This window comes from Tympanuchus pallidicinctus, unplaced genomic scaffold, assembly GCF_026119805.1.
Source record: "Tympanuchus pallidicinctus isolate F22 unplaced genomic scaffold, pur_lepc_1.0 scaffold36, whole genome shotgun sequence".
Lineage (NCBI taxonomy): Eukaryota > Metazoa > Chordata > Aves > Galliformes > Phasianidae > Tympanuchus > Tympanuchus pallidicinctus.
This window is the reverse complement of record NW_026294754.1, coordinates 303,317-328,651: the sequence shown is the minus strand read 5'-3', so window position 1 is coordinate 328,651 and position 25,335 is coordinate 303,317. Positions and strand designations below refer to the sequence as shown.

The window sequence follows — 25,335 nt, the reverse complement described above, 5'->3', positions numbered from 1 at the left end:
GTGTGGAGAAGAGGAGCTCAGGGGAGACCTCAGTGCACTGTACAACCTCCTGAAGGGGGGCTGTGGTGAGGAGGGGTTTGGCCTCTTCTCCCAGGCAAGGATGAGGACACAGGGAAATGGCTGCAAGTTGTAGCAGAGGAGGTTCAGGTTGGACAGGAGGTTCAGGCTGGACAGGAGGCAGAACGCTTTCTCTCAGTGCTCAGGCACTGCAGTGGCTGCACAGGGAGGTGGTGCAGTCGCCGTCCCTGGCGGCGCTCAAGGGGCGCCTGGAGGAGGAGCTGCGAGATGTGGTTTGGTGCTGGGGGCAGCCGTGGTGAAAACAGTGGGATGGATGACCTTACAGGCCATTTCCAACCTTTTGATTCTATGATTCTATGTCTCAGCCCTTCTGCTCCTGAGGAGCTCCTTACAGAGGTCACGTTATGGATGGAGACACAGCGGCACAGAGCCTGGCTCAGCCACGCCTGGGCATCGCACTGCAGCTCCTGCCTGAACCCCAGCACCTCCCTGCCCCTCTGCAGGGCTGCCCCCACAGAACAAACATCCACCTGTAGGAGTTGGGTGCTATGAGTCTGGGGAGAGGCGAGGCTGGGGAAGCGTGCACCTGCTTCACACAGACAGACCTTGGCAGCAGAGCTTAAACCATCTGCCCTCTGGAGGAGGCAGGAAATGGGGCCATTCTGGCACCGTACCCAAGGATGAGGCAACTTTGGAGGTCCAGATGTGTACCCAGCAGCCCCAGTCCCACATTCATCCTCCTGCAGGACTCGCAGGATGTGCTGCAGGCAGCCCTGAGCCACACCACACCCCACCTCCCGTGCTGTCACCACCTCTGGCCACCCACCATCCATGCTTGCAGCAGGTAGGAACCAGCAACGGTACCAGGGCTGCAACAGGGCTGCAGAGGAACAGACAAGAGATGGAAGCCATCTCCCGGAAAGGACGACCCCAGAATCAGCTCCTGCTGGAAGCACGGATGCTGTCTGGCTCTGTGCACCTGGAGCAGGGGCAGCCATCTGCTCTGCCCCACCATCCCACAGCAAGGATGCCTGCCTCGGCCACGGCTGTGCTGCAGCAGCAAGGTCCGCATCAGCAGCTGTAAATGCGGCCCTGTGCTGTGCATGCAGTGTCGTGCCGCAGCAGGAGCTCCCACATCACATCTGCCCCGTGCAGGCCTGGTGTCTCAGCAGAGCTGGGTCAGCCCAAGCCCAGAGCTCAGCATGGCTGCTCCCACAGCAGCAGTCCTGCTCCCCAGCACGGTGGGGCTGTGCTCACTGCAAGGTGCCTCCAGCTGACTGCACCCCTTACTCACTCCATTGCAAGGCTCCCATCCTTCCCCCTTCCTTTCTCTGGACCGGAGCAGAGCTCAAAGGAAGGGCCTCACCCGCCTCTGCTCCCCCTCTGCTGAGGCCACATCACCCCAGGACACAGCTGGGTAAGCGGCAGGCTGTGCTACACGCAGCGCTGCCCTGCGCCCCCCCAGCACCGCGTGCTCAGTGCTGTCAGCAAAGCCACTCAAAATTCAGCTGAACAGGAAGGACTCCGTGCAGAGGTGCTGCCCTGGCCAAGAACACGCAGCAGAGGAGAGGCAGGAGAGCCCACAGCCCCCTGCTCCTCTCTTGAAACCTACCAGAGGCGATGCGGCCGCTGCTCCTGGACACAGGAGCCCCAGGGAGGGCCCACGGAACAGCAGGGGGGAGAAGCAGGCTCCAGGTACAGAAATAAATCGATATATTAGCGCGTACAAAACATGCTGCTTCCTCTGTACAGTGCCCCAGCTGGGCGCAGGCTCCCCCCAGGGAGTTCACACATATATAAATAAGGCCCAGATGGCTGCAAACAGTATTTACAGAGCGCGGGGAGCTGAGCGCCTGCTCCGGGGCCAGCCCCACCAAGACCAGCTGCTCCGCCCGGCCCGCGGGATCCTCCCTCCCAGCCTGCATGGGCCGGCTTCATTTCAGGTCCACATCGAAGTCCAGCACCAGCAGCTTGGTCTCCTCTGTCCCGTTGCGGCTGCCCACCGCGCACACCAGCTTGGTGTTGGAAGCTCGGATGCGCCACACCACGCCGCCGCTGCCCCCGCTCTCCAGCGCCACCAGATTGCGCACAAATTCGCCCGTCTTGAGGTCCCACAGCTTGACAGTGCCATCATCCGAGCTGGTCACCACGAACTTGGAGCTGAACTGCAGGCAGGTCACGGCGCTCTGGTGCTTGCTGGGCCCTGAGGGGCAGAAGGCACCCGTGAGTCCCCCCGTGCGCCCAGCTGAGCCCCAGGGCCGCCCTCTGCTTGGCCCAGCTGGGCAGCGTCCATCCTGCCCCGCCGTGCCCGCTGGGTGGGAACACCTTGGCCCTGCCCCAACATCCCTCCCACCCGCTCTCACCCTGCAGTGTTTGCAGGCACTGGCCCGTCTTGATGTCCCAGATCTTTACTGTGGAGTCAGCGTTGCCGGACACGAGGATGTTGTCACGCAGCTCCATGCCGCTTGTAAGCGACTGGTGCCCCATGAGGGTGTGTAAGCAGTTCCCACTTTCTACGTCCCACACTCGAATGGATGTGTCCAGGGAGCCGCTCACGATGTGCGTCCCATCGAACTGCCAGGGAGACACAGGTCAGCGGGGCTGAAACAGGAGGGGGCTTTCTCACAGGGCCACAGAACATCCCGAGTTGCAGGGCACCCACACACATCGTCGAGTCCAATCCGCGGCACCGCAGCGCCACAGGCTGGGCACCACAGCCAGCAGCGAACCCAGGTGGCACCACGGCCCAGCAGGGCGCCTCAGCAGCACCGTGCCCCCAAGGAGCAGCACGGCCTGCGGGTTCCTTCGGCACACAGAGGGGTTCGGATGGAGAGGCAGAAAGCGTCTCACGCAAAGCACCATGCGGCACAGAGACGGCCTCTTCTAAGTGTCAGAACAGACAGCTTGGTGCCCCTGCAGCAGGCAGGCGAGGGGAGGGGGCCAGGCTCTCACCTGCAAGGAGTAGACGCGGTTCGTGTGCCCCTGCAGCGTGTGAGTGCAGCTCTCGCTCTCAGGGTCCCACACTTTCACTGTGTAGTCGTAGGCGCCGCTCACCACCTTGTGCCCGTCGTACTGCACGCAGCGCACGGCGGCCACGTGCCCCATCAGCACGTGCAGGCACTGCCCGGTCTCAATGTCCCAGAGGCGCAGAGTGGCGTCCCGTGAGCCACTCACAACCCTGGGAGCAGAGCAGTCTGTGTCAGCTGCAGAACTCCCCCAGCCCAGCTGCACCCTGCACACCAGCTGCCCCAGGGGCAGCCAGCTCACCTCCCCCCCCAGGAAGCCCCTCTTTCCCCTCTTTCAACACAGCAACCAGCCCAGGCCAGAACACCTCTGTGCTTCCACCCGCCCCGGATCCCGGCCCCAGACCGGCTCAGCCCCTAACAGCTCCTCACCTTCACCTCCCCCACACCTCACACCGGGCCCAAATTCCTTCTCTCCCGTACCTGTTGCCATGCAGGTGCATGCAGCGCACGGTGGATGTGTGCCCATACAGCGTGTGCACGCATTCGCCCGTGTCTGCGTTCCACACTTTGAGCGTGCGGTCCGTGGAGCCGCTGATGACAATGCTGTCCCTCATCTGGGAGGACCAGACCCCCCCCGTGTGGCCGACGAGAGTCTGCACGCACTGCAAAGAACAGTGAGATGGGAGACCTTCGTTTGGGAAAGGCTGAAAGACGTTGCAAGAGGGGACAGCAAAAGGCGGGCCTTGCTCTGGGTAGGGGGCTGTTTAAGGCTCTCAGGTCAGCAAGCCATCTCCCTGCAAACTCAAGTCCCCACCAAAGTTCTCCCAGAATGATTGCTTGCTGTTCTAAAACTAGTTGGGTTTCTTGCCCTTGTCTTCAAAAGGGCGGCCCACATTTGCTGACCTCCAGTGAAAAAGCACGCAGCCAGCTCCCCATCATTTGTCACCGCCCAGCACTGATTGCTACCATCAGATGCCTCTCCCCACTGCTCCTGCAGTCCCAAGATCTGCCAGCACCTCTCCCCAGCTGCACCTTGCCAGACCAGACAAACCCATCAAACCACCACGCCTCTCCTACCTGCACCCACCCCACAGCAAGGCAGACGAGCAGCACAGCTCCCCCAGCAGCCGCAGAGCAGCGCTGCGATGGCTCAGGACAGCCACCCACCTCCCCAGTGACAGCTGACCACACTTTGAGCGTGTTGTCGTCCGAGCCGCTCACAATCCGGTTGCCACAGAACTGCAGGCAGGTGATGACGTGGTCATCGTGTCCCTTCAGCACCTGAACAGAAGACCGGCAGTGAGCAGGAAGGCGTGAGTAAGAACAGATGGGCCTTGAGACAGTGGCAGGGCAGCAGCTGCAGCAGGAGCCAAAGGAGACACGAGGGGGGTGATGGGCTACAAGGGAATTCCAACCCAAGGATTGATTCTCCTGACCGTTTAGCTGCGTGAGCTTTGAGCTCAGAGCTGATGTTCTGACCTAGACCCAGTGAGACTGAACACATTTAAGACCACAAGTGCCACCTTCCCTGGTGGCAGACAGTGCACCAACATCTCCGCATCCACTCCCATCTTCCCAGCAGCAACGTGGCAGCAGGCAGAGGAAGCGGGCATGACTGAGCCCCGCACAGGAGCAGAGCCCCAAGCAGCAGCAGGCAGAGCTGGCTGAGCACAGCAAGGGACGGCTGGGATGGTGGCCAGCGCAGAGCTGCCCCTTGGTGAGGGCACAGTGTGGGAGACGTGCCCTGCTGGCAGGGCCCCACGCAGCTCTGCTCACAGCAGTCGCAGCAATGGGTGCTGGGGACTCAGCAAGGGCTGTCTGGGAAGCCAGCTGCAGAGGTGCAGTCACAGCAGCAGGTACAGCTGTTGTTCCCTGTGAGGGCACAGGAAAGATCCCGGGGACTCTGGGGGTCCAGAGAAAGTCCAGGGATGGAAAGCAGAGAGGTGGAGGTTCTCTCCTGTGCGACCTCCCACAGGTGACCAAGACTTTGCTCTCCTTGCTTTGTGGATGGGGACTAGGAGCAGGAAGGGACTTGGGTTTTATCTCTTTCTCCAACAGCAAAGCGCTGTACAACACACTGTGGGATGCTCTGGAGACAAGGCCTGGATGAGCTTCAGAAGGTTTGTATGACTCCCTGCACGCCAAGATCAGCTACAGCCTTGCAACACGCACTCTGAGAAGGGATGAAGAGGTGACAGACTCCTCTGGAGTTAAGGGCAACCCCTTTTCCACTGGCAGAGCTGCAGCCCTGCACCACCTATGGCAGCCGTCCCTGACAACAGCTGTGCTGTGGATCTGCTCTCTGTAGGCAGGGACAGGAGTTGCAGGAAGCTACAAAGGAAGTATTTGAATTTAAATACTTTAAATACTTCTTACACCTCCTGAAGGCAGGCCGGACAACTACAGCTTTTCCCGAGGCAGATTTCAAATGCCTACTGCTGATCTCATCCCATTGGCCAGGGATATTTTTCTGCTGCTTCCTCCTTATACCAGCTTCCTACACGTCTAGAATCTGCTCCTCAGCAAACGCTGCTGAAGGCACCCACCTTGGGGGCTTTAAGCTCGCCGCTGCGCCAATTCATGTCGATTTTGTGCTGCCGCATGAAGGCGAATTTCCAGGGGCTGTACATGAATCCAGGGCTCAGCAGGCGCCGCTTACGCAGGTTCAGGGGCTCCTCAATGCCTGTGGGAACAAGCAGCAGCCTGACACACAGCCCCCAGCGATACGCAGGCTGCTCGGGGCCCCAGCCCAGCAGGAGCAAAGATGATGCACGGCAGTGGCAGCTGCGAGCGGCTCCACTGCAGATCCCAGCCGCGGCTGCAGAGAGCCTTACCTTCCTCGCGGCACTTCTCCCTCCAAAGCAGGTTGTCTTCAGCCAGCACCCTCCAGTAGCGGCAGGTCTGGGCAGCGCGGAGCAGATCCCGAGGCTCCAGGAACGAGAGGACGTAGAGCGCCAGCTGCGGGACCAGAAGCCAGGTCACAACAGGGCGGGCTCCCACGGCTGGTAACACGGCATTGGGCCAGCTGGCTCTCGCCTCGACTCACCTCCTTGGGCAGCAGTGAAATGAAGTCTCTCTGAAACTGCGGCTCGATGACCTGCATCATGTACTTGATTTGGGAGGGCTCGCAGCGGTCGATGAGCTCATCCAGAGCCAGCAGCTTCTCTGGGCCGCTCCAGCGCTGAGGACAGGGACATCAGTCACTCTGCCTGCACGCACCGCAGGCCCTCGCAGGCTCCCCGCAGCTGTGCAGTGCCTCCATCCAACCCAGCCCCAGCAGCGATACCAACCAGCACGGCAGCAAGCGGGCTGCTGGTGAGCACAGCCCCTGGAGCCGGCCAGGGCTGCAGCACAGAGAGGAGCACAGAGATGGGGCTGGGAACTGCACTATTGAGGTGTGATCGGACACTGGTGCTGCGCAACGGCTGACAAAGCAACGTCAACTTGGAACAAAAAGGCAGACTGCCCAGTGGGAACGAGAGATGGACCACTTCTGTACGCCTTGAGCCAAGGGCAAAACCTTGCTGAAACTCCGCTGCAGGACCCAGAACCGCTGCGTGCAGCAGGGATCAGCAGACAGGCTCATTAGACAGGCCCTGGCTCCCTCACAGCTGCCCTTCAGACCCGCAGCTCCCTGGTGCCCCCTGAGGCAAACTTTACCTGGAAGGTGCGCAGCCAGTCCTGCAGCTCGGGAGGAGGAGCAACGGAGGGGATGCGGCGGCGCCGGGCCTGGGCAGCTTTGGCATTGCGCAGATCCCCAAAGGTGGTGGTGGGACTGGGCGTGCAGGGCCCCAGCGTCCTGCATCACAGCCAGGGAGAAACCAAAGCAGAGGTGAGATGTCCCAGTGCTCCTGGACCGCAGGACGCAAACAACTCCCAGAACACCAGCGCCCACATGAACGAGGAGCCTCCCGCAGGCCAACCCCTGCTCTTCTCATCTCCACACGGACCACAGCCGCACAGCAGTCCCACAGCCACGCACACACAGACCTTTACACCAACCTGCTCTCTGTAATAACAGAATTGCAGACGGGCTGAGGCTGGAGACACCTCTGGAGGTCACCTGGTCCCACCCTGCCACCCAGAGCTGCCTGAGCAAGACCAAATCTAGGCAGCTTCCGCAGACCCCCAGGCAGGAGAGTCCACCACAGCAGGAGGACTCCAGAATGAAACCCAGGGGCTGTTTGGGACTACAGAAAGGAGGCCCCTCCTCTCCCCAGGTCAGCTCGCCGTGCGCAGCGCTCATCTTACCTGCTGTACTCTGAGCCCTTGCACAGCTTTTTACCAGGAGACAGCGCTCTGCCATCCAGGCCGTTCTCTGACTTCCGCTTCATCTGCAAGACAACGGTGAGGTGACACAGGGTGGAGCACATTCTGTGCACATTCTGGGTCACTGACTTTCTGAGAAGAGCATGAGAAGAACAGACCCAGCCCAGCCCGTCTTCCAAGACCGCGCTCATGCTGAGGACCTGCAGGGGAAGCTGAAGGCCATCTGAACTCTGCAGCAGGCAGGAGTTCACTTCTGAAGAGGTTTAACAGAACCTGGTCTTTCTGAGGGGAACATGAGGCTTATCCAGGAAAGATCAGCAGACAAAGCACCCAGGGACAAAAGGAGCAGCTGAGAAAATGCCTGCTTAGCCTTTAGGCACAGTCCAGCAAAGAGCAGGCAGTCCTGCAGCCAGGCCAGTCGCTCAGAATCACAGAATGGCCAGGGTTGGAAGGGACCTCGAGGATCATGAATCTCCAACTCCGCTGCCACATGCAGGGCCATCAACCTCCCCATTTAATGTTAGATCAGGCTGCCCAGGGCCCCATCCAATCTGGCCTTGAACACCTCCAGGGATGGGGCAGCACCCCACGCTGTGCCTGACAATGCAAGGAAAGCCGTGCTGGGACGTGCAGCAGTCCATACTCCAACATGGCTGCATCGCAGGAATCAGCATCCTTCTAACTCCACACAAACAGCACAGGATTAACAGCAAGTGCAAATGGAGCGGGGGACGACTTGCAGTGCTAACAGACAACAGAAAGCAAGCAAGGGCTGCTCCATCCCAGGCAGGAGCAGAGCTCCTTCCCTCAGCACTTAGCGCAGCACCACCCGCAGCCCTGCGTACAGGCTGGCCTCTGCCTGGCCCCCACACAACCCATTCCTTGAGAACAGCTCTGGCACCATCACAAAGGGACCCCAGCACAGAGCAGGGCATGGCTGGGGGGCGGCCAGCAGTGCCTGGATGAGCTGGGGCAGCGCTCCTAGAAGTGCAGCCATCAGACCCGAGCCGCTGCGCAGCCCCAAGGAGCATCCCAGAGGCACCCAGGCAAGCACACCCCCACCTGCAGCAGCATCTCAGCGCACTGCTGTGGCACGTGGGCCACCAGCACCAGCGCTGCGGCACACAGCAGGATCCAGAGCCACCAGCTGTGCTGAGATCACAGCAGCACGGCCGTGGCGGCTCCCAGGAGGCAGCTCTCCCACAGACGAGCCTCTTTTCCCCATCCCTCCCCCAGGGATCAGGCCGGCACACGCAGCCCTTCGCCCCAGCGCCGCTACCTTGGGCCGCACGTGGCGCAGGAAGCCGCTGTCCTCCGTCCGCTGCAGGTAGTCTATCCAGCGCTCGCCAATGGTGTAGTAGAAGTAAACGTTGCCGCCATCTTCCCCTTCCTCACTGCAGCAGCTCCCTTCCTCCTCTTCCGTCTCCTCCTCCTCCTCTGGCTCTCCGCAGGCCGTGCAGCTGACTGCTTCCTGCTCCCCCTGCCCCTCAGAGCCGTCGGCCTCCAGCCCTGATTCCGCGCTTCTCTTCCCAGCACGCTCCAGCTCCCAGGGCCCCGACACATCTTCCTCCTCAGCCACTGCCTATGGGACACAGATACAGGGTCAGGTCTGCTGGCCCTGGGGTAGTCGCCGGGGTCTCAACGGCAGCACACAGGGGCAGCTGACCAGAACAGGGGCCCAAAAAGGGAGCGGAGAGCAGGGCAGAGCTGAAGATGGGAAGAGAGGAGCAGACGGCAGAGCCAACGTGCTGCCCCGGGTCACAGGCAGCCACAGCCCAGCAAGGTGTGCAGACAGGAAGCTTCCCAGCCCAGAAGGAGAGCGCGGCTGCCACGCGACCAAACGCCAGGGCCGAGGCACCAAGCACCTCTGAACTCACCTGCAGCAGCTCCACTCTGCACAGCCAGCCCCTTCCTGCTGCCGCTGGGAGCAGCGTTCTGCACCACAGAGCACAAGGCAGAGCTGCTGCACACAGGGCTGCCCTGTCGTCAGCCCTCACTGCAGCACCCAACCACACGGCTGCACCAACGCAGCCCAGGGCTGAATCGCTGGAAGGCGTGCACTGCATCCCCCTGTACCACCTGCACCTCTTCTCCCCCAAAAAAGCAGCGCTAAAACATCACACACACAAAAAAGCAAAAGCATTCAGCAGCCTTCTAGAAGCAGCAGAACAACATCTTGTGTCACAGGAGGAGGAGGAACTGTTTTCCAATGCACTAAGAGCAGACCTCACCCAGCAAACCAGGGTTGTTTGCACCAGTCTCAGACAATTGATAGTACAAACAGATCACTGGCTCACAACCACCATTTCAAATAAAGTTTGGCATACAGGAGGAACTGCAAAGGTCAGGAGAGTGCGAAAATTATGCCAGAACTGAAGAAAGCAGAAGGCTGAGGCTGTACAGAGCTGGACATCTGGCACCAGAGGGGCTGACTGCATTGGTAAAAGGTAACAGGGACCAGCTGAGCAGGCTTTGAAAATTCACCATTTCAAATAAAGTTGCTTTTACTCCTTGGAAAGTTCCACTGGGTTAACAAAAGCCATTACATAAAAGGTGTGGATGAGACACAGCCACAGAGGCCCAGGGCGCAGCCTTCTGACCCAGCACCTGGGAAGGGCTGTGCAGTGAGACAGGTTGCACCAGGGCAGCCAGCACTGCTGACTGAGACCCCAGAGGTTCCTGTCACTGCGAAACCTCAGTGCCTGCTGATGGACCTTACGTGGGCCCAGGAGAGGGGCGAGAATCCACAACGCAGTGTCTGTTTTGCTCATGATAGGAAGTAAATGATGTTTTCCTGATGATATTTTGAGATCGACATCTCATAGGAAGCAAGGAAACTCATCCAGGGATCTGAGTCACTTGGTATGCTGGGCTCGCTCAAATACATCTCAGCACACCCAGAGGCAACGCTCTCCATCTACAGACAGGAAGAGCCGGACCAACAAGGCGCCAGGGGCTGCACGTCCCACAGAGCAGCAGCTGACGAGGACTGGGGGGCACTCGGCACAAACTTCAGGCTCCAAAGTCCAAGCAGACAGGAGGTGCAAGCAGGGAAGCACCGTCACCCCTCAGCTGCTCCACACACCCGAGTTGTGCAACGTTCAATCCACGTTCTACAACAAAACGCTTTAAACGTGAAGGTATGGTCAGCTCTTTCCCAGAAATGACTCAAAGGTGAAGAAAATATCTTGGAGGAGGAGGAGGAGGAAAGAAATGAGGAGACGGTTTGGTTACGGCACAAAAAGTTACTCGTGGAAGGAAAATCCTTGGTGCTTTCAGAGGCTCCTAGCAGGCACTGCAGCATCGAGTGCAGCGAGGACTGGGCTCATTCACATCAGGGAACAAAGCCCTGGCTCCCCACGGCGGGGGCAGGCTGCCCACCACTCAGCAGGGCACAGGGCAGGGCTGGAGCCGCCGCAGCCCTGCCTGGATCCACCTCTCTGGGAGGCAGAGCCCCAGTTTCTCAAGCTCTTCCTCCAGTATTCAGAGCTGGGGCTCAGGGTGGGGTGCTGACAGCACGCTGCTGGGCAGCACCAGGGAACCCCGAGCCATCAGCAACACCTTCCAGGCAGACAAACGCCTTCCAGCAGCCCCTCCGCCTCCAGCAATAAGTCTGAGGCCTTAACTGGGCAGAGCCTTCCTGCCTCCTGGGGAGCTTCCTCACACCACGAGGGCCGGCAGCAGGAAGATGTGCTTCCCGAAGCCCCCAGCGCCAGGCAGGCAGCATGCTGGTTGCTGCTCATGCAGACGAGAGCAAGAGGGCAAAGACCTTGGATAGGGATGGACTCCGGCCCCTCCAGCTGCCAGCCTAGAGGAAGAGCTGCCGTCCACACCCAGTTCTGGCCTCTTAGGATGAACAATTAGTGGAACTCAACAACTGTCTGCAGCAGGCTGCCAGTGGAGAGCTGCTCTGGGGCAGGGGAGGCAGCCGTAAGCTCCGCGTGTTTCCGGAGTCAGAGCATTGCTTCTGTGGGCTGCACCACAGAGCAGCTCCAGCAAGAGGCACGCAGGCACCACTGCTCACCCCACCAGAACACAGAGCGGGGGCCACAAAACCTCTGCTGCTGGGATGCTCCCCAGGCCCCCTGCTGCCTCACAGGGCACAACAGACCGCTCAGTAGCTCGCAGGGTGAAGCCTCCTCGTCACAGGGGCCAAAGCGGGTGCACCTCCCGACCAGTAAATCTCCCTGTGCCTGCACCAGCCTCTTCCCAGCTCCTGCGCCGCTGCAGGCAGGCAGCATCCCCTCCCCATCGCATAGGAAGGTCGCTTTCTTTTCCTACCTGAGGCACAGGAGCTTTGCTGTCCCCCAGCAGAGCAGGGCTCACCCTGACGGCTTCCTCGCTGCTCGGCCGCCTTCTGCAGGTCATCCGCTGACTGTTCAGCTCCAGGATGCGGGTGGTGATGCCTTTGACGTGGAGAAGGTCATCGAGCGAGTTGAAGCCCTTCAGCTCCTGCCAGAGGAAAAGTGAGACTGAACAGAGCTCAGGCACCGGGGATCAGCTCCAGGCAGGACCGGGGTAACCAGTGCCCTTGTCCTGCTGCCTCCTGGCAGGTGATCCCAGACCCACCAGCTTTCATTTCATTCGCAGCCACGGCTCCCTTTGCTGCTTTGGGGCGCGTGGGGAAGGAGCTGGGCTGCTACAACGGAGTGGTACCTCTGTATTTCACGTCATTACTACCAAACCCATTGGAGGAACAGAATGGTTTCTGCCAGATGAGGCTTCTCCCAGCCCAACTGTTTCCACAAACTCTGCCTGTCCTGAGCAGTAGTGACAGTACGGCACAGACTCACAGGAAAGGTAACAGAATCATAGAATTACTAAAGTTGGAAAAGGCCACTAAGATCATCACCCCATCACCTCCATACCCACCACACCACGTCCCTCAGTGCCTGGAAAGGACCAACAAGAAGCACCTTCTGACCTGCTGGGGTGTGCTGGGTAGGTCCCAAACACAGCCAGGCCATGACAACCAGAGGAGTTACGAGGGAACTACTGCATTTAATTGTCTCGTGGGACAGTCCTGCTTCATTGACAACCAGCCCGTCTTTCCCAACGCAAGGCTTTGATACAAACTTATTTTTCACAAACTTGTTACTGTGAGCTCACTAGTTTACCTCGGCTGGTGCTTTTTCTAGCAGGTGGCCCAAAAGCAAACAGCAGCAGCTCAGGATGGGGAATGACGTCCTCTAGCACTGATGCCAACACCAAAGTGCATTTGCTGGCCCACACGGCCAAACTCCAACAGCTGGAAACATCCCTGGCCTCCCGCTGTACGCTCACGGTGCCCAGCACAACCCCCACCCAAGTCCTGCCCAGCTTCCTGCTGCCCACCATCGCGCCCTTCACAGCCTGCACGCTGTTTCTGCCACAAAGCAGAAGGCTCTCAAAGCACCCGGGATGGGAGCAGGATGGCAGCAGCTAACACAGCTGTCAGGGCAAAGGAAAGCTCCCAGCCTTGCTGCGTGTTCTCACGACACCTTTCCTCCTTATCCCCAACAAACAGCGTTATCCCAAAGCGCCGTTCAAACGACAGCCCTCATTCCTATGAATCCGCCTTCCCCTATTCCCATACCCGCAGCTCTTTTGTTTCAAGGGCTGCTTCTCTTCCACCCCCACACTGTTTACACCCCTGCTGTATTTATAGCCGCTGACCCTGCATTCTCAGCTCCTCAGTTCCAGGCCAAAAAAAGCCAAGCTCCTCCAGCCTCCTCCTACCAGCCCAGCCTTCCTCCTCCCGGTTCCTCCCACCTCGCTGTTCGGAGGCTCCCGGCAGGGATGCCGCGTTCCGGCCGCGACCCCGCGGGCGCTTTCAGCTACAAACGCCGTTCACCTTCCTGCCGCGTCCCGCACGCACACGTCCCTTCCTCTGCGCTGTCACGGAGGCGGCTCAGCCACGTCGGGACGGATCGCCGCACGCAGACACCGCTCCTACCCCGCTCCGTCATCGCCCGGCGACGGCCCGGTCCAGGCAGCACCGGCCTCCCAGCGCACCGTGACGGCGCTTCCCGCGCCCCCCGAGCCGCCGCTCAGGCTCAGCCCCGACACGGAGCCGGGCGGGCCGGGGCCGCTCCGCGCCGACGGGAAGAGCGGAGCCGGAGGACGGGGAGGGCAGCGCGAGGCCCGTCCCGGACCCTGCGGTTCCTCCGCCCGCCCCGAGGCCGAAGGCGGCGGACCGGTCCCGTCGCGACCCCTCCTTTCCCGCAGCCCCCGCCCGGAGCCGCACCTCTCTCTTCCGCACGATGCCGCGGGCGCGGCGCCGCCCGATGCCGCTGAGCGCTCCTTCCAGCTCGGCCACCCCGGCCCGGTTGATATCGAGCTTCCCCCCGCCGGGGCCTGGCCCCGGCCCCGGCCCCGACATCGCGGCGCTGCCTGCAGCCGAACAGGCCCGCCCGCACTGCGCAGGCGCGACCCCGCCCGCCCCGCCCATGCGCGCCAGCGAGGCGGTCCGACTGCACGGAAACGGCCATTTATTGACAACCGCGCGTGCGCACCGACGGCGCCCGGCGCCGCGCCCCGCCCGCGGGAGGCCCCGCCTCCGTTCGCGCCCGGGAGCCCCGCCCGCTCCTCAGCGCCGCTCGGCGCAGGCCGTGCCGGACGGTCCCCCGTCGGCTCCGGTCGCACAAACGAGCCGGAAACTCCGCCCCTCGCCGACGCCGTGCCGGAAGTTTCCTTTCTCGCCAACTGCCGGAAGTCCCGCCCCTTGCCGAGGCTGTCCAGGAAGTTCCGCCCTCAGCCCCGCCTCTCGCCGAGGCCGTACCGGAAGTTCCGCCGCTCAGCGCCGTTTGTACAGGCAGGGCAGCAGCCGCAGTCCCGCGCAGGGCCGGCGTCGCGGCGGCCCGGCCTTGGTGAACTCCAGGAGGTAGAAGAAGGCGCTGGACAGGTCCTGCGGGCCGCGGGGTCAGCGCCAGTCGGCCCGGCGCCGCACCCCGCCGCCCTCAGCCCCGCGGCCCCTGCGTTCTCCCACCCCGACCCCGGCTCCTCCCCGTCCCATCCCAGCCCCGCACCCCCAGCTCCCCCCTGTAGCATCTGCGCTCCCCAAACCCTAAAATGCGGCTTCCCCAGGCCCGCATCCCAGCGTGCCCCGCACCTCCCAGCCCCGCACTCACGACCCGTGGCTGCCTCCCTACCCCGTCCCAGCCTCCTATTCCCCGCCCATTCTGCCTTCCCTACACGGTCGCTTGCCAGAGCATCGCACTGCAGACCGTGCGCTCCAGGGACCCTGAAAGACCCACCTTGCTGACGCTCCTGAAGCCCAGCTGAGCCATTCCATTCATGAAGGCTCGGAGGTCCTCAAAGCGGCTGGCAACCTCGGCCACCATCAGGGTACCGCTGCAGGGACAGCACAGCATTGAGGGGTGCCAGTGCAGGCACTGCCCAGGGCTCCCTTGCTGCCCGGCACACAGCTCTGCCTACCCCTGCTTCAGCACGCGGTTGGCTTCCTCTAGGATCTCCTGCAGGTTGGTGCCCATCAGCGCCAAGCAGAAAACTGCAATGTCCACTGACTCATCTGCCAGCGGCACCTGCAAAGAACCAACAGAGTGAATGGGGCCTGTCCCCACCCTTGGCATTCCCTTGACTCAGATTCAGCTGAGCACCTTCTCAGAGAGGGAGCCCCAAATAGCAGCACCCCATGTTCAGAACATACAAGCATGGAATTCCCATCGACTTCCAGCAGGTGCTCCCAACCATCCTCTTGTGCTCCCCACGTGATGCCCATCCCATACCCTGCTACCTGACAGGCAGCCTCAAGCACACAGCCACCCTGTGGACCTCCAGGAATTACAGAATCCCAGGAAAGCAGGGGTTGGAAGGGACCCCTGGCAATCTCCCTACTTTAACCCCCAACAGTGGAGGTTAATAGGAATAACAGGAAATAAAATAGGAAAGTTCTCTAGAGCAGGCTGCGCAGGAAAGCATGCCAGTGGATTTGAGTATCTCCAAAGGTTTTCCTTCTGTGCAGCTTGTGCCCGGGCTCTGGCAGCCTCGCTGTCAGTAAGTTCTTTCTCGTGTTCACATGGACCTCCCAGTTACGGTTTTGTCCATCATCCCTTGCCATGTCACCAGGCACCACAAGGATGCAGTCTGTCACTACGAGTACAACCACAGCGCAGCCCACACTTACAGCTCTGCAGCTCCTCTCTGAGCACACACAGCACACCTGGCTCCTTGGTGCACCAGTCGCAGCACAGCCCCTTACCTCAGCCATGTCGCAGACGGTGACAAGCGGGCTGAGCGGCACCAGGTCGAAGCAGTGCACCTTATTCCGGACACTGCTGGCAATCTTGCAGTCCCCACATCCAAAATCTGCCACGACCAGCGAGGCTGACCTGCAGGGGCACAGAGCTGGTAACGCTGCACCCACCTTTGTGCCCCCAGCTCCACTCCTCTATGCTCTCCCCATCTGCAGTGCTGCATCCAGGGCTGGGACCCTCGGTACAAGAAAGACAGGGGGAGCTATTGTAGAGGGTCCATAGGAGGTCACACAGATGATCAGAGGGCTAAAGCAGGTCTCCTATGAAGAAAGGCTGAGGGATCTGGGCTTGCTCGGCTTGGGGAAGAGAAGCTGCAGGGTGACCTCATTGCAGCCTTCCAGAACCTAAGGGGAGCCTACAAACAGGAGGGGACTCAACTCTTGGAAAGGAGAGATAACAGCAGGACAAGGGGAAATGGTTGGAAGTTGAAGGAGGGCAGATTGAGGTTGGATGTCAGGGGGAAGTTGTTTAGAGAGAGAGTAGTGAGGGGCTGGAACAGCTGCCCAGAGAGGCTGTGATGCCCTGTCCATCCCTGGAGGTGTTGGAGGCCAGGTTGGATGGGGCCCTGGGCAGCCTGGGCTGCTGTGAGATGGGGAGGTTGGTGGCCCTGCATTGGGGGGGGGTTGGAGCTTCGTGATCCTTGAGCTCCCTTCCAACCCAAACCATCCTATGGCTCTGCTCACCGCTGCCGCAGCCGCTGGATGATGAGATCCACGGGGTTCTGTGGCCAGCGCCCCACCTGCTGCGCAAAGCCGCGGTGGTAGATCTGGAACGCCTCGGGGTCGCTCTGGAAGAGCTGAACGGCGTCGCGGCTGCTGCCGGTGTAGAGCCGCTCGTTGATGTACCGGAACCGCGCCGCCAGCAGCCGCTCCTCCATGCGCGCCCGCAGCGCCGCCGACCGCCCGGTGGGTGCCGCGGCCGGGTCGGCGGGTTCCGGTGCCGCCTGTCCGGTACCGCCACCTCCGCCCGCGTTCTTCTCCGCTTTCAACTTCTCCTGCCGCCGTTTGTTCTTCTGTTTGTTCCGCCACTGCTTTCGGGTGAGCCGCGGCGCCGCGGCCGCCGAATCCCCCACCGCGGGCTCCGCGTTCCGCCGGGGCGGCTCCGGGACACCCGGGGGCAGCTCAGCCCCGGTCCCTGCGGCGCCGACCCCGTTCTGGGGTCGCCGCCCCTCCGCGGCCGCCTCCGCCGCGGTTCGGTCCTTCGCGGTCCTCGCGCGTTTCCCGGGCCGCTTCGGAGCCGCTTCGCCGCTCCACTCCGGAGCCGCGCCCGCCGCCTGCAGCCTCCGCAGGGTGGCCACGAGGCGCTGCCGCCGCTTCCGCTCCGCCGCGGCGGAGACCTGCAGGGAGCGGAGCGGCGTCACTGCCACGGCGGGGGCCGGCCCGGTTCGCCCCCTCGAGCCCCTCTCCCCTTACCGGCGGCTGAGAGCCTTTGGCATCACCGCGAAGCTCCGGCACGGCCCGTGGCAGCGCGAGGCCGTCCGCGCCCTCGTTCCACTCCTCCTCCTCGAACATCGCGGCGCCCGGGAGCGGCGCTCGGACCGGAGCGGAGCAGATCGACCCACCGCCCCGCGCCCCCACGTGCGCTGGCGCCGGAGCGGCCCCGGCCGCGCGAGGTTAGCGCGCCCCCTGCAGTGCGGAGGGTGAATTGCAGCGCCCAGGTAGCGCCGCCTGTAACTCCTCGCGCCCCGCCCGGTTCGTCCCCTCCCTCCCCCCCCGCCCCGCCCGCCGTTCCCGCCCGGTGTCCCCCGGCGGTGCCTCCGCTCTGCGGGGAGCGGCGCGGCCGGCAGGGGGCGCTGGAGGCGGGCGGGGCGGAGCCACGCATTGCTCCGCAGAGCCACCGCCCTGCGCCGCCGGAGCCGGTAAGGGCGGCCGGGCCGGGCCGTGCGGGCGGGCGGAGCTCGAGGCCGGATCGAGCCGCGCCGAGAGCGCGGATGGTGGCGATGGGCGCGGGGACGAACGGGTCTCCAATGGCGGAGAAGGAGTGCGGGGTCTGCGCAGCGGGGAGCGGGGCGGTGCGGGGCCGGGGGCGGTGCGGGAGCGCCGGGCCGGGCAGGGTGGGCAGCGGGCGCGGGGTCCGCGTGCGGGGCGCGGGGTGCGGCGCGGGAGGCCCCGAGAGCGCGACCGCTCGCGTCGGGATCCCGCTGTGCGCAGCCCCCATCCCCGCCCGCTGCGGTGCGGCCCCGGGGCGGCGCGGCCGCTGTCGTCGGGGTCCGAGGAGCGGCACCGGTACCGAGTCCGTACTGCGCTCGGCCGGGCCGGGAGCGGAGGGCCGATGGGACGCGGAGCTGCGGGGCGGTGCGCGGTCTCCTCCGGCGCCTTTCCCCGCCGCTCCCCCCGGGACGCGGCCCCGAGTGCGGGCCTGCAGATAACGCTGCGGGCTCCGGGCCGCTTCCTGCCGGCGGCCGCGGTCGCTGCAGGCGGGGCGGCCCCCCCCCCGCCGTCCGCCGTCCGGGAGGAGTGCGGGGCCCTCGGACCGCGCAAAGCCGTGCCCTTACGCAGCGCTCCCCGCAGCGACAGCCGCGATGGATGATATCTTCACGCAGTGCCGGGAGGGCAACGCGGTGGCCGTGCGTCTGTGGTTGGACAACACCGAGAATGACCTCAACCAGGGGTGAGCGGGGGGGCTGCGGGGGATGCTTCGGTCCGCCCGGGGCGCGTTTCCGCTCCGTGTCCGGAGGAGGAGGTGGGATGCGGCTCCTCCCCGCCGGAGGAAGTTACCGCATCGCTGAGGCATGAGGGCTGCACGTCCTCCGTCCGATCCTCGGCCGCGGGTCGCTGTCCTGGTCGTCGGCTGGGCTGGGGGCGCTGGGCGAAGCCCCTCCCCAAAGTGGCTGCGGCACGCGGTGACCTGACGTGACCCCTGACCCCAGGGGCACCGCTGCCCGCGACCCCCTCCCCGCCCTCCCCAGCGGCTCCGACGGCACCGCGTGGCCCCGAGCGCTTCCCATCGCTCCGCGCAGAGCTGATTCCTCCTACTGCCCAACGCGAGGCTGAGGGCGGGCACAGCCTGCTGCCCAGCACTGAGCCACAGCAGCATCTCTGCTGAGTGCAGGGAAGGCTGTTTGTGGGCCTTGCTCCACGTCCCAGCAGATGCTCGTTCTGCAGAGCTGTCCTGGGCTGGGCTGTACCCGTGGGGCTGGGATTGGTTGTTAGGGGCTGTTTGGCTCCAGCCCTGTGCCGTGTGCCACAGGAACACTGCCGGCAGTGCAGGGCGGTCACCGGATGGCCCCAGTTCTGCTGGAGCTGGGGGCAGCGGGGCTGCAGCATCCCCATCCCCGCCTACTGGGCCCTAATCTCCTTTTAAGGCCCTGCTGCCGCCTCCTCCCTTACTTGGCCAGGCACGGCTGCAAGCAGATGGGGGGGCGAATAGGGGGCCTGGTCCTCAGCAGACTCCTGCTGCTCCAGCCCTGAGGAAGGTGGGACGTGGTCAGGGCCCTGGTGGGGATGGGCAGAGCAGGAGCACCGCTTGGGCTGTGCTCCTCACAGCCATCCGGGCTGAGGAGTGGGAGCAGAACGCAGCTCCCTGCCCAACCCGGGGCTCAGGCACAAAGCTGTGCCTCGCTCAGCAGAGGGCTGAGAGGCCCACGGAGCTGCAGGACGGCACGGAGTCTCTTCCAGCGCCGTTCCCCACTGCTCCCCCTGAGATACGGCCCAGGCGCTGCCCAGCACAGCCCTCACTGCTGTCCCTTCAGGGATGACCACGGCTTCAGCCCCCTGCACTGGGCCTGCCGCGAGGGCCGCTCCAACGTGGTGGACATGCTGATCATGCGAGGAGCGCGCATCAACGTCATGAACCGTGGCGACGACACCCCGCTGCACCTGGCGGCCAGCCACGGCCACCGCGACATCGTGCAGAAGGTACCGCCGTCAGCCCTGCCCTGCTGCTCCCCGCCTCCTTCCTTGCTGCACGCACCTCTGGCTGCCCCTGCCGTCCCCTCGCAGCCCTCGGCCCCCTTCCAGCAGCAGCCCCTGCTGGGAGTGCGGCCCCCCCTGCCTTGGGGCGGTGGAAGGGACCCGCTCGGGGTTCACCAGGACTGTCCTGCCTGCAGCTGATCCAGTTCAAAGCGGACATCAATGCGGTGAACGAGCACGGGAACACCCCTCTGCACTACGCCTGCTTCTGGGGACACGACACGGTGGCAGAGGTGAGCGCAGCGCCTGGATGCAGGCAGGAGTTTGGAGCACAGGAGGCGGCGTTGGGGAGTGCAGGGCAGGGGCGGGCAGGAGGCTGGGTGCGTAGGAAGGGGGCGAGGAAAGGGCAGCAGCTGTGGGTGCTCGCTTTCTCCTTCCTCAGGACCTTGTGGGTAATGGGGCCTTGGTCAGCATTGCCAACAAGTACAGCGAGACGCCCATTGACAAAGCCAAGATGCCTCTGCGGGAGATACTGAAAGGTAAGAGGGACCAGCTGCACCCAGAGCCTGCCTCTGGCTGCTGCAGGGCTCGGCACCACAAGCTCTGCTGCCCAACTCCTCATCTGCCTCCAGAGCGTGCAGAGAAGCTGGGCCAGAACCTGACCAAGATCCCCTACAAGGACACCTTCTGGAAGGGCACGACCCGCACGCGGCCCCGTAAGGACAGAGGCTTCCCTGCAGAGCGTGCTGCTTGCTGGGGGCACAAATCTGTGTGGTGGGGTGGAATTCAGGGCTGAGGGGCAGCAGTTGGCACAGCACATTGGGTGGCTCGTTGGGGCAAGGGAGATCCCCTTACTGCGGTGCCTTTGCAGGCACTGTGCTGGTACTGCGCCTCCTGCAGCCCCACGACAGGAGGGAGGTCCCACGCAGTCCTCTCTTCTTACAGGAAACGGGACCCTCAACAAACTTGCTGGAATAGACTACAAACAGCTGAGCTTGAGCCAAAAACTCAATGAGAACCAATCAGGAGAGGTACGGAGGCTGTTTCCTTGCTGGGACAGCAGAGCCCCTGGCTGTACACAGAGCACAAAAGGGGTGCAGCTGCTTGAGGGGCATCCAAGCCCCAATGTGGGGCCAGCTGCAGGCTGGCAGCTGCCTGGGTGAACTCCCACCTCATCACAGTCACTGCACATCAGTGCGGGATCCCCGTCCTGCACAAGAGGCTCAGGGGTGCTCGGGGACCCCCCTCACAGCGATCACATCCGTCTGTCTCCCTTCAGCTGTGGAAAGGGCGCTGGCAAGGCAATGACATTGTCATCAAAATGCTGAAAATTCGGGACTGGACAACTCGGAAGAGCCGAGACTTCAATGAGGAGTACCCAAAGCTGAGGTAAGTGGCAGCATCCTCCCCAGAGGAGCCAAGGCCCCCGGGGGCGGGTGTCATCCCTGAGGTGGGGGTTGAGATGGGAGCCCACGCGGTGAGCAGAGGCTGATGGGGGCAAGGCAGCCACCAGAGGAGAGGGCAGAGACAATGCATTGCTGCGAGCAGCCACTCAGCACCATCACTTCTCTTGCAGGATCTTCTCTCACCCCAACGTGCTGCCAGTGCTGGGTGCCTGCCAGTCCCCCCCTGCCCCCCATCCCATTGTCATCAGCCACTGGATGCCCTACGGCTCCCTCTACAATGTGTTACATGAGGGGACAAGTGAGTGCTAACAGAAGGTGACGCAGCTGAGGCCGGCGCCGGTCTCTGTCCTTGGGGGGCTGCCCCTCTGTGCACTGGGGCAGCAGCGCCGACTCCTCCGGCTGCGACTGCAGGGCAGCCACAAGCAGGCTGGTTCACGGCCTACCTGCCCCTGTCCTCGTGCTGCCATCGCTGCCCCCTTCCCACGCTGCCACTCATTCCTCAGTGACCCCCAGTGCCCACCTCCCTCCCTGCAGACTTCGTGGTGGACCAGATGCAGGCAGTGAAATTTGCTTTTGACATTGCGCGAGGCATGGCCTTCCTGCACACGCTGGAGCCCCTCATCCCACGGCACCACCTGAACAGCCGCAGCATCATGGTGAGCGCTGCTGCCTGCGCCCCGCGGCCTGGGCTGCGCGGGTGGCTGCGACCGCATCTCTCTTCCCAGATTGACGAGGACATGACTGCGAGGGTCAGCATGGCCGACGTGAAGTTCTCCTTCCAGTGCCCTGGGAGGATGTACGCGCCAGCCTGGGTGGCTCCTGAAGGTGAGCGTGAGGCACTCGGGCCCCTCCTGCTGCTTTGCCCCCTTCCTCTCCCCTGCCCTTCTCAGCCCCTGTGCTGCACTGGATTTGCCGCAGCCCTGCAGAAGAAGCCGGAGGAAATTAACAGGCGCTCGGCGGACATGTGGAGCTTTGCGGTGCTGCTCTGGGAGCTGGTGACCCGTGAGGTGCCGTTTGCAGACTTGTCCAACATGGAGATAGGCATGAAGGTGAGGGGCGGAGGGGCCCAAACCAGTCTGAGCACAGCTGGGCCAGGGGGGAGCACGCGTGGGGCCCCACAGAGAGCCCAGAGGGGCTCCTTCCAGAGCTCCCCATGTGCCCAGCAGGCAGGGCCGGGTCCAGCTGCCTGATCCTGCTCTGCCCTGCCTCGCTACCAGGTGGCACTGGAAGGGCTCCGTCCAACCATCCCACCTGGCATCTCCCCACACATCTGCAAGCTGATGAAGATCTGCATGAATGAGGACCCAGCCAAGCGCCCGAAGTTCGACATGATCGTGCCCATCCTGGAGAAGATGCAGGACAAGTAGAGGGAGGCGCCTCCCCGACGTCTGACGCTGCCATGCTCCCTTCCCCCCCACCTCCAAGTGCCTTTAACCCCAGAGCTAAGGGGGAGCAGGGGCTGCCCCCTCACCCTGAGCCAGCCATGGACACACGGTACAGATGGTGCTGCCTTCCCTGGAGCCGCTCTGCAGGCTTTGGGCTCTGTAGCACCCATCTATGGCAGCACCTCCACCCTCCCTGGCAGCTGTGGGCAGACTGAGCAGGACACCTGGATGAAAGCACTGAGCGTGGGGGGCTCTGCTGCCCTGCAGCCACCTCGTGCTCCAGGCCCGGGGCAGCTCGCCCTCACGGCGGTCTCATGTTAAAAGTGTCCAGTCCTGGTGCTCTTCCCTGCTAAGGGCAGCAGGGTGAAGGTTTGCCTGTTTGTGCCCAGCACCACCCCAGCTTCGCGCTTCACTTTTTAACATTTCCATCCAGGCCACGTGGAAAAGCCGCCAGCATCTGAAATAAATATTTGTTACAAAAGGTGCCCGTGGGCTGAAGGGTGCATGCATACCTCTGCAGGCTGCTGTGGAAAGGGCACAGGGCTGCCCTGCAGAACGCTGAGCCCTGGGCACTGGAGCTGCTCTGTGCCAAACCCTCTCTGCTTCCCGGGGCAAGCAGGCAGCAGGGCTGGCATCACACCCGCATGAGGAGCCATAGCTGTCACACAGCCCTCAGGATCTTCCTCTTAAGAAACAAGAGACGTGCTATGGAGAAAAAAGCACAGAGGAAGGTTGGGCACTTCTATTTGCATGGTGCCTGCATCCCTGCAGCAGCTCAGGGCAGGCTGAGCCCTCCGGGAGAGACGTGGCTGCAGTTCCCAGCAGCCAGCAGCCATCGCCTTCTGGTGGTGCTGGGAGAGCAGAACCCCGAGGGCCAAATGATGCTTCCCTGACAGCAGGCATGTGGGCAGGAAATGGCATCTTTTCACAAAAAAAAAAACAAAAAAAAACGAAAAAAAAAACTAGGCAGTGGTTTAATGGTGCAGAAGCAAACCCTAAAAAAGTTCCCAGCAACAGCCCCTGGCTTCACGTGAAGTAGTGCGGCTTCTTCACGTTGATGCCGTACTCTGCGAGGGCAGGCGTCAGGTCCTCCATGGTCAGCGTGTACTTCTTGTCCTGGGGACAAAGCGCAGCATCAGCCACAGCACGGACACCTCGTGCCTTCAGCCCCTTGCTGCTGTGGGGTTTTTAGCCCAGCTGTGTGCGTACGCTCCCCAGAACAGCTGGAGGCCAACGGTTGGGGCACTGACCACCACTGAGGGCCTGAAAACTGCATCTGCTCTTTGCCCTCAGCTGCAGAGAAACACGGAGCGTTACTCAACACTTCATTACATTGCCCCTAAACCACAAATAGTGGCTGTGTGGATTCCCAGGAACTATTTATACACACTTCCTCCCTTTATCTTTTACCCTCAGCATTACAGTTTGGTGCCCATCGGTGGGAGCAGCAGGGCTGCAGTATCTCCATACACACCACTGCCCACCTTCTGCCCATCGCATTCCCTTCCAGCAGCAAAGCCCCTTTTTGTCAGCACACATCAGCCTTTCGTACTGAACCACGAGGTTCAATAAGGCCAGGTGCAGGGTGCTGCATCGGGTCGGGGCAAAGCCAGGTATTGACACAGACTGGGGGAAGATGTCCTGGAGAGCAGCCCTGCGGAGAAGGACTGGGGGTCCTGGTGGACGAGGAGCTGGGCATGAGGCAGCAGTGAGCGCCTGCAGCCCGGAATGCAGCCAATGTGTTCTGGGCTGCATGAAAAAGGGGCGGCCAGCAGGGAGAGGGAGGTGATCGTCCCCTCCATCGGCTCCTGTGAGGCCCCATCTGCAGCGCTGCGTCCTGCTGGGGCCCCCAGCACAGGAAGGACCTGGAGCTCTGGGAGCGGGTCCACAGGAGGCACTGAGATGAGCAGAGGGCTGGAGCAGCTCTGTATGAGGAAAGGCTGAGGGAACTGGGCTTGTTTGGCTTGGAGAAGAGAAGGCTGCAGGGAGACCTGATGGTGGCCTTCAGTGCTTGAAGGGAGCGGATGAACAGGAGGGGGAACGGCTGTGTGTGAGGGTGGGTGGTGACAGGACAAGGGGAATGGCTTGAAAGTGAGACAGGGGAGGTTTGGGTTGGATGTGAGGAGGAAGTTTTGGAGGCAGAGGGTGGTGAGGCACTGGCACAGGTTGCCCAAGGAGGCTGTGGATGCCCCATCCCTGCAGGCATTCAAGGCCAGGCTGGATGTGGCTCTGGGCAGCCTGGGCTGCTGCTTGGCGACCTGCACACAGCAGGGCTTGGAGCTGGATGAGCGCTGTGCTCCTTGCAGCCCAGGCCATGCTGTGGTTTGTGACCCCGGGACTCAGTGGCACAACGACTGGCAGCGCCACCCCACAGCACCCGCCCCATGTTCACCCCCAGGCCCCCCCACCCACCTTGCTCTTATTGCGGGAGCTCCCCGAGGCCGTCCCCTTCATCTTGCAGTGCTGCAGCGCATCGTTGGCGATATCAGAGATGAATTTCTGCGCGGCCAACGAGATCAGGCGGATGCTGCGGGCACAGAGGGGACGGCGTTGGGGGGGGCACGGCGCCAGGGCCGGGGGATGTCCGCGGGGCCCCCCGGCCGCCCCTCGCACTCACATGCGCGGGTCGGAGGCCTCGAATCCCGCTCTGTTCAGGTAATACCCGGTGACGGCGTCCGGGATCTGCGGGGAGAGCCGCGCTCAGTGCCCGCCCGCCCGCCGCGCCCGCCCCGCGCCGCGCGTACCGTGGGCGTGTAATCCTCCAGCTGCAGCAGGAAGTCCACGAGCGGCGTGCCGGACACCACCGGCTTCACCTCCCCGTTGGCGGCTCCGGGCGGCACGTACACGCCGTTCGACATCGCTCCTTCGGGCGGCGCCGCGGCCGAGACGGGCGCTGCGGGCACAGACGCTCAGCGGGGCCGCCCCGCCCCGCGCTCCCGGCCGCCCCCCCCGCACTCACCGGGCCCCCTCCCGGCGGCCGCTCCGCCCTCGGCTCCCCGCGCGGCGCCGCCCGCCGCGCTCGGAGGCGCCCCGGGGACGCCACTTCCGCCGGCGGCCGGGCTGGGCTTGTTGTCGGCGGTGGGCGCTGGCACGGGGCCGGGCGGCGCGGGGGCGGCGGGGACCGCGGGCGCGGGGTCGGCCTCGGAGCTGCAGCTCATCGCCCGCCGCCGAACGGCTCCGGACGC

General features: G+C 63.1%; 3 protein-coding genes across 6 annotated transcripts; 1 reads left to right on the top strand and 2 right to left on the bottom strand.

Moving 5' to 3' along the window:
- Positions 1 to 1,708: 1,708 nt before the first annotated feature.
- RRP8 (ribosomal RNA processing 8) lies at positions 1,709 to 17,115 on the bottom strand. Of its 3 annotated transcripts, XM_052699287.1 has the most exons (17): positions 16,921 to 17,115; positions 16,192 to 16,844; positions 15,454 to 15,583; positions 14,670 to 14,776; positions 14,489 to 14,585; positions 11,535 to 11,705; positions 8,533 to 8,835; positions 7,236 to 7,318; positions 6,645 to 6,783; positions 6,031 to 6,165; positions 5,819 to 5,942; positions 5,531 to 5,667; positions 4,152 to 4,265; positions 3,465 to 3,646; positions 2,971 to 3,196; positions 2,382 to 2,592; positions 1,709 to 2,221 (listed from the first exon to the last, which is right to left on the bottom strand). In XM_052699287.1, the coding sequence occupies exons 1-17, from the start codon at positions 17,017 to 17,019 to the stop codon at positions 1,953 to 1,955; spliced, it is 3,180 nt and encodes a 1,059-aa protein (XP_052555247.1). In that variant the 5' UTR covers positions 17,020 to 17,115; the 3' UTR covers positions 1,709 to 1,952. The 3 variants fall into 3 exon arrangements, with proteins under 3 accessions (XP_052555247.1, XP_052555245.1, XP_052555246.1); XM_052699285.1 differs by lacking the exons at positions 14,489 to 14,585; positions 14,670 to 14,776; positions 15,454 to 15,583; positions 16,192 to 16,844; positions 16,921 to 17,115 and adding an exon at positions 13,480 to 13,683; XM_052699286.1 differs by lacking the exons at positions 11,535 to 11,705; positions 14,489 to 14,585; positions 14,670 to 14,776; ... (1 more) ...; positions 16,192 to 16,844; positions 16,921 to 17,115 and adding an exon at positions 9,131 to 11,526.
- Positions 17,116 to 17,235: 120 nt separating this feature from the next.
- ILK (integrin linked kinase) lies at positions 17,236 to 22,631 on the top strand. 2 transcript variants are annotated; one of them, XM_052699328.1, is made up of 13 exons: positions 17,236 to 17,366; positions 18,019 to 18,118; positions 19,200 to 19,365; positions 19,557 to 19,652; positions 19,802 to 19,898; positions 19,992 to 20,075; positions 20,305 to 20,390; positions 20,639 to 20,748; positions 20,936 to 21,063; positions 21,300 to 21,421; positions 21,491 to 21,590; positions 21,684 to 21,814; positions 21,983 to 22,631. In XM_052699328.1, exons 2-13 carry the CDS (start codon positions 18,030 to 18,032, stop codon positions 22,130 to 22,132), a joined length of 1,359 nt encoding a protein of 452 aa, XP_052555288.1. In that variant the 5' UTR covers positions 17,236 to 17,366; positions 18,019 to 18,029; the 3' UTR covers positions 22,133 to 22,631. The 2 variants fall into 2 exon arrangements, with proteins under 2 accessions (XP_052555288.1, XP_052555289.1); XM_052699329.1 differs by lacking the exon at positions 17,236 to 17,366 and adding an exon at positions 17,373 to 17,488.
- A 475-nt stretch (positions 22,632 to 23,106) lies between these two features.
- On the bottom strand, positions 23,107 to 25,323 carry TAF10 (TATA-box binding protein associated factor 10). The gene is made up of 5 exons (XM_052699398.1): positions 25,110 to 25,323; positions 24,895 to 25,043; positions 24,768 to 24,832; positions 24,563 to 24,677; positions 23,107 to 23,266 (listed from the first exon to the last, which is right to left on the bottom strand). Exons 1-5 carry the CDS (start codon positions 25,306 to 25,308, stop codon positions 23,177 to 23,179), a joined length of 618 nt encoding a protein of 205 aa, XP_052555358.1. The 5' UTR covers positions 25,309 to 25,323; the 3' UTR covers positions 23,107 to 23,176.
- Positions 25,324 to 25,335: the final 12 nt, after the last annotated feature.

What these genes read in the sequence shown, in the direction of transcription:
- TAF10 (XM_052699398.1), bottom strand. Translation starts at nt 25,308, where the DNA reads ATGAGCTGCAGCTCCGAGGCCGACCCCGCGCCCGCGGTCCCCGCCGCC. An exon ending in GGCCGCCGGGAGGGGGCCCG is followed by an intron (nt 25,044 to 25,109) that starts GTGAGTGCGGGG and finishes CTGTGCCCGCAG; the next exon opens with CGCCCGTCTCGGCCGCGGCG. An exon ending in TGGAGGATTACACGCCCACG is followed by an intron (nt 24,833 to 24,894) that starts GTACGCGCGGCG and finishes CTCTCCCCGCAG; the next exon opens with ATCCCGGACGCCGTCACCGG.
- RRP8 (XM_052699287.1), bottom strand. Translation starts at nt 17,019, where the DNA reads ATGTTCGAGGAGGAGGAGTGGAACGAGGGCGCGGACGGCCTCGCGCTG. An exon ending in AACCGCGTGCTGAAGCAGGG is followed by an intron (nt 14,586 to 14,669) that starts GTAGGCAGAGCT and finishes CTGTCCCTGCAG; the next exon opens with CGGTACCCTGATGGTGGCCG. An exon ending in ACCGCGTCTACTCCTTGCAG is followed by an intron (nt 2,593 to 2,970) that starts GTGAGAGCCTGG and finishes TCTCCCTGGCAG; the next exon opens with TTCGATGGGACGCACATCGT.
- ILK (XM_052699328.1), top strand. Translation starts at nt 18,030, where the DNA reads ATGGATGATATCTTCACGCAGTGCCGGGAGGGCAACGCGGTGGCCGTG. An exon ending in GACACGACACGGTGGCAGAG is followed by an intron (nt 19,653 to 19,801) that starts GTGAGCGCAGCG and finishes CTCCTTCCTCAG; the next exon opens with GACCTTGTGGGTAATGGGGC. An exon ending in GAGGAGTACCCAAAGCTGAG is followed by an intron (nt 20,749 to 20,935) that starts GTAAGTGGCAGC and finishes CTTCTCTTGCAG; the next exon opens with GATCTTCTCTCACCCCAACG.